Source organism: Palaemon carinicauda, chromosome 27, assembly GCF_036898095.1.
Source record: "Palaemon carinicauda isolate YSFRI2023 chromosome 27, ASM3689809v2, whole genome shotgun sequence".
Classification (NCBI taxonomy): Eukaryota; Metazoa; Arthropoda; class Malacostraca; order Decapoda; family Palaemonidae; genus Palaemon; species Palaemon carinicauda.
Window position 1 is genome coordinate 34320919 of NC_090751.1, and position 6334 is coordinate 34327252.

Sequence of the window (6334 nt, forward strand, 5' to 3'; positions counted from 1 at the left end):
TTGCCAAACTAGTTCGAAAGCTGTCATATTTGCTAAAAAATATGAGTGTACTCTTTATTTTATCTTCGTGTCTATATATATATATATATATATATATATATATATATATATATATATATATATATATATATATATATATATATATATGTATGTATGTATGTATGTATATGTACAGTATATATGTATATATATATATATATATATATATATATATATATATATATATATATACACATATATACATATATATATATATATATATATATATATATATATATATATATATATATATATATATATATATATATAAGTACATACAGTATATATATTAAACAATGTAAATGGTAATCAGGAGGGTTACCAATACGCAAATTAGAAATAGATGTCTAACGAACTAACTTCATAGTTGGTATTTATTTTATGAAACACAAATTAACTGGCTGTGTATATTTCTTCGGTTTAGTAAACAGAAAAACTATATTTCAATACACTTGTGTTACAGATTTACAAATACATGAACCATTTGGAGTAATACATTTTTATTTCAGGAACTTGTAAAAAATCAGTTTAGCTATTACTATTAATACCTTCTGTATTTGCAACTAATTAAAAAAAAAAAGCTTGCTCATGTATATAAGGAGATATTGTAGCATAACATCTTCCTGGCTAACTAACGACTAGAAGCTAGGGCAAGTCGCCAGCTATGGTCGTCATTAACATTACAGTATATCAGTGTAAAAAAAAAGCATTTTAATTTCTTCTGAGCTAATTGTAGAAGAGGTTTGGTAGCCACTCACATTTTAATAATTCAGCACATTAGTCTAATATTAGACAGTGATTGTCTACTCTTAGTGTAAGCATTCCATTAACATATATTTTTTTCCTCTATTTCAATCCTCTCAGATTGACAACAGAAGCACATCGCTTGTTCAAGTCAGAAGTTTATAAAAAAAAAAATCTACTAACAATGAGTTCCTTTGGTAAGTCATCTTTGAAGAGGTTTGATATTTTGTGCAGTATGACGCCGATTCTACCACGAATCCCTCTCTCTTATCCCTTCTCAAAATATACTTTTCATTATGAGGATTTGAAATATTTGATGTGTTCTGATCGCCTGAGTTTATTGCCTAGTAGATGAGCATGGCTTCCTGCACTGGTCTTGTTTGCCTATTTTGATATTCTCCCGAACCAAACTTTCTCATTTTTGTTTTATAGCATTGCCACTGTTGTTTGCTTGCTTGTAATCTACGAAGAGTGATTGAGAGAAGTATAGAGTTCTGCTTGATACAGCCTTGTTCCATATGTATCTACCTTGATATAAAAGTTCCTACTTTTGTTCTTTTTCATCAAGACTGAAGGAAAAGTTTTTTTTTTTTTTTCAGTTTTGTACTGATGCAGTTTTATTTGATTTTGTTTTACAAGATATGCCTAGCATGATACGAAAAGTTATTTGCTTTTTAAGGTTAAAATCTACTGAAAAGCAGATTCTAGATTTGAAGGGAAGCAGAAGATGGTAAGTTAATGGTAAGCTGCATGTTGCTGTAACAATATCGAATGGATATCTTTTTTTTTTTTTTTTTTTTTTTTTTTTGAAAATGATATTTATTCTAGTATAAATCATGTTATATTTAAACATAGTGCAAACAAGAAATAAAAATGCAATGTGTTAAATTTCATGCAACCAAAAAATTATCACTCAGAACATTAACGCTCGTCTTACATCTAGAAAAGAAAGTAATAATGTCACTAATAAACCCGTCATAAAACGGCCCTTATAAGCAAATAAACTAATAAAAATGGAAAAGAAAATACCAAAGAAAAATCCATCGACCATAAGAACTTTAACCTTTGCCAGAAGTGGGCTAGGTCGTCTGTAATAGGTGTTTATATCCTTTATTAACTTCAGGTGTTGATGGCTCGAGAGAGAAACTAAAGGTTTATGACTTATCGTTGTTGAAAGTCTCAAGCAGGCTCGCGTGTAAATAGACGCCCACTTAAGACCTCGATGTTGAAATAATCCCTTGGAATCTTTGATGATTAAATTTCTGCTGTGAGAAATGTCGAGGCAACTTAGTGATGGAAGAGGGAATTATATATCTTTCATAACACGAAAAAAAATGGGGGATTTGCAAGCACTCGAGAAAGGTGTAGAAGAGGCTAGGCTTCTTTTCGTTCCAATAATTTCTATTTTCATAAAGATTACGACAATTCTGTGACATTAAAGAGGTAAAAAGAAGACAACTTACGATTATGTCAATTTATATAGGTGAAAAGGGTTCAAAAACTTCAAAACTTTGCCGCCCGAGTGGCTGTTGGTAATGTAAAAAAACATGACCACATATCCCTTTACCTCAAAAAATTAGAATGGTTAAAGATAAAAGACAAATATACCATAGATGTCTGTAATTTGGTATTCAAAACAATACGTAAAATAACTCCTGAATGGTTATACGATTTTCCAACAGTACACGCAGTTAATGGGGTTTCTACTCGACAGCAGGAAAATCTATATGTAGAAAGGGCGAAAACAGAGATAGGCTCCCGCCAGTTTAGAGTTCGAGGCCCAGCATTATACAATAAAGTACCTGGCACAATTAAACAAAAATCCTCTCTCGCTGCTTTTAATGTAAACTTAAAGAAACTAATCTTAAATGGTCCCGATTAATGTAAGAATGTTATGCTTAATTGCCTTATTAAAAGTGCTTTTGAAGGCACTACTGTACTTCGATAGATGTTGGAATTAGTTTTAGATAATATTTATGGATAAGATGGCTTTTATTTACAAATTAAGATTTCCTTATAATCTAGTATGCATATTTGATTACTATGTGTTATTTTAATATGATTTGTACATGACTTGTTTTTAACACAACTTATGTGGTCTATGACAATGTATTTCACTATTCGGCAAGTGTTTTTTTACTCACTATATTCTAAGTAAATACTTTCTGATTTCATTATATTCTTTTATTACTGATGAATTATTTCAATTACAAAGTTTTAGCCGATTTATTGATTCTTATAACAACTTTTGTATGTCTAAAATAACAAATATTTGAACTGTTTGTAAGATGACTTTACTAATTGTAGCCTTATATTTTATGAATACCCAATGTAAATATTGGAAATAAAGAATTATTATTATTATTATTATTATTATTATATTGGAAGATGGAGCGAAAGAATTGCTCTCCGTAGTAAAATTAAAATAACGCACGAGAGAGTAATGACCTGAGGAGGAGGGTATGGGAGCGTCTGATACAGCGGACATGTTGGATGTCAACCGCGCTGCTTCTAAAATTGTCATGCTGACCCCCTTTCTTTATACGAGACAGCAGAATGTATCTTGAAATAAAAGTTGCCGAGAGTCAACACCAAGGAAATTCTTACCTTTATTTCCTTCTAACATATATTTTTTTAAGTGTGCCCCTAGATCTACTGTAGCCTAGTTCTTAAAACTTAATTTTATAGTTACTTAACATAGGAGTAATTAATTCATAGTATTCTTATTGATACTCTAATCGTAGAAAATTTAGTATTCCGTTGGTCTTGCCGGAGAAATAAGTTTGGTAATTAGGTGTCGAGATGCCCACACTTAATGGCCATGTATAGTCGCTGTGAAAAATATAATTATAATGTGCCGAAAGAAAAACATTTTGGTCCCATTCCCGCAGACGTTGATCAAAGAAACAAACGAAAGAGTTTTGTAGTAGTACTGTACTACTTGAATTATTTCACATACTAAAAGGAAAGCTTTTGCTGAACAATTTCTGTGTAACTGCACAGTGCAACGTCACCGTTCTCTTTTTCTATATAAGTTTCACATTTGTCTTGAATAACGAGAGGCTGTATATCCTGCAAAGCGTCTTGTTCATACCTCCATCCACCGCTATTTGCAGGAAGACCTAAAACCATAACTGGCTTCGTAATTGACCAGATAAATACCAACTGCGTTTATGCACAGCTTCGCTGATGATTGAGTAAAATTTTTTCAAAAGTAACCCTGCCCTGAAATCTGATCTATTTTGTAGTCTTAATCGGGTTATTTCTAATATTACAACGAAAGCGTTCGGCGAGTTTAAGGAAATGCGAAACAATTGCCAACATTTGGTTAATTTTATAAGCTCACTTTTTTTCCTTACAGACTGCTCGGAGGGCAAGGTTGGTGCTTGCACAAAGCCAGCAAGGTTTATCAAACGATAAAATTCCTTTTATTCATCGTTGGAGCTAAAAGGAAGTGTTTATTATAAGTTGAATCAACAACGCTGGCCATTTATCGATATTTTCTTTTCTTTTAAAGATTATTCTCGTGCTCTACTAAAAATATAAGAAGACTGTTTAATATTAAAGTTATGACAAGGCTTTAAATTGTTTAAATTCATAAAAGCAAGGATGTTTAGAACTGAAGACGTAAATGTTTAATGCAACTTTTACTCACATTTCGCCCACATTTCGATGTTTTGAGTTGCTGAATATATAAGGCAAACAAACGTCTTCGCTAGTCTTCATTCATTGCTATGATAAGTGCATCCTCCCGCCGTTAAATACTGGGTTATATAAAAGACGCCCCTGTTAGCGACGTGTGAGCATAGCTATCATACTTAGTCACCCTGAGTTTTAATAGTTACATTGTAGTCATCTGTAGTGTGCAAATAGCTAGCATGCTTAGTCACCCCTGTGTTTTAAGGAGAGTAGTGTTTTAGTTTTAATTTCGTTGTATAATAATGGCTAGGCATTGCCTTATTTGGTCATTCTGTCGGATGGAAAAAGCCATTAAAGGAAAAATATATTACACTATATTACACTATTTTTAAAGTATTTTCAATTATCTGTCTATTATATAGAATGCAAATAGATGAAAAACTAAGATCAAAGATGATAATATCGAACCATTATAAGTTTGTTAAATTGAAGAACGTTAGCTTAAAACCTTTTAGTTTGGGTACATGCATCCACCAAGAACCATCAGATTAGCTGATATTGCTTGATTGGAGAAAAATCAAACAACATAACTCACAGAGCTGAGTGTGTGGATGTCAGTTTGGTGGATGACGTAATCTCTCAAATTTGACCAATGAGTCTGGTTCAACCGGCGTCAAGGGATATATACCGTTCTTCTGTTACAGCTCAGAGTTTTGCAAAATAGTAGTTCCTCTTCTTGAGGCCAGCTGTGCGGAGAGAATATGCATGTACGTACGTGTGTATGTTCGAGTTTCGTGTTATTTTAAGACTTGTGGCGACAGAACCGCATTCACTGGGCTTTATAAACCGGCATTACAACTAGAGGCAACGGATAAAAAAGCAGCGTGAAGATTCTTGTGTATTTGTTATTACTATTTCTCGGCTTCATTGGTTTCAGTTCTCTCTCTCTCTCTCTCTCTCTCTCTCTCTCTCTCTCTCTCTCTCTCTCTCTCTCTCTCGTCCGGATGTTAATGATCGCTTCCGGTCAGGGAGACAGTATAGGCTATTATCTAGTTATCACCAAAGTACGTTCTGCAAAATAAAGCTCGTCATATTTCCGGCTTATGTTCGGCGTATTATAAATAACACTAGACTCAGTCTTCAGCAAATCCATAACTCTCTCTCTCTCTCTCTCTCTCTCTCTCTCTCTCTCTCTCTCTCTCTCTCTCTCTCTCTCTCTCATGGTTCATACGTGCACGTGGGACTACAAGGTTTTCCGGCGAGACGTGAAGAATGTTTGTCAGATTCTATCGGGAAAGACTTCGAATCTTGGCGGAAAATTATTATTCCATAAAGCTTCGAATGGAGTTTGTTAGATCTTATCGTTAAAGAATTGACACTTATTTTGCCAAGAATTGATATTATTTCAGTTTATGGATACTCCAAATTAGAAATCGTCCGTAAAACTAAATTGAAAAAAAAGAAATATCTGATGAAATTTATGTGGTCAATTTTGAGTCAAGTCTTGTTCGGTTTATAGAAACAAGAGATAATCTTTAAGTTATAAACTAAACAATAAAAACTAAATAAAACATAAAGACAGTAAAACAAACTATTAAGAGCTACTAGGTTGAAGAACTTTTTCTTTCAATTTTTTTACTGATACATAGACTAGAGAAATTGACCAGAAAGAAAACGAGATGACCCTAAAAAAATAATAAATAAAATAAAGTTTCTATTGTAGGCCTACAACCTTGCGTCCATAATACTATTCATCACGACTTAAAGTTTCTAAAGACGACTTAAAGTTTCTACTGTAGGCCTACAACCTTGCGTCCATAATACTATTCTCACGACTTATTTTTTTAATAATAATAATTATATGCTTCGACGAATGTCCAAAGGCTGGGTTAAGATCACATGTAACTTGATG

General features: G+C 32.7%; 1 protein-coding gene across 1 annotated transcript in view; it reads left to right on the top strand.

Moving 5' to 3' along the window:
• Positions 1-905: 905 nt before the first annotated feature.
• LOC137620665 (protein lethal(2)essential for life-like) overlaps positions 906-6334 on the top strand; it is a 19040-nt gene continuing 13611 nt past the window's right edge. Inside the window, exon 1 of the mRNA XM_068351007.1 lies at positions 906-980. Within this exon, the coding sequence (XP_068207108.1) occupies positions 968-980 (13 nt within the window). The 5' untranslated portion in view covers positions 906-967. The remainder of the gene's footprint in view (positions 981-6334) is intronic.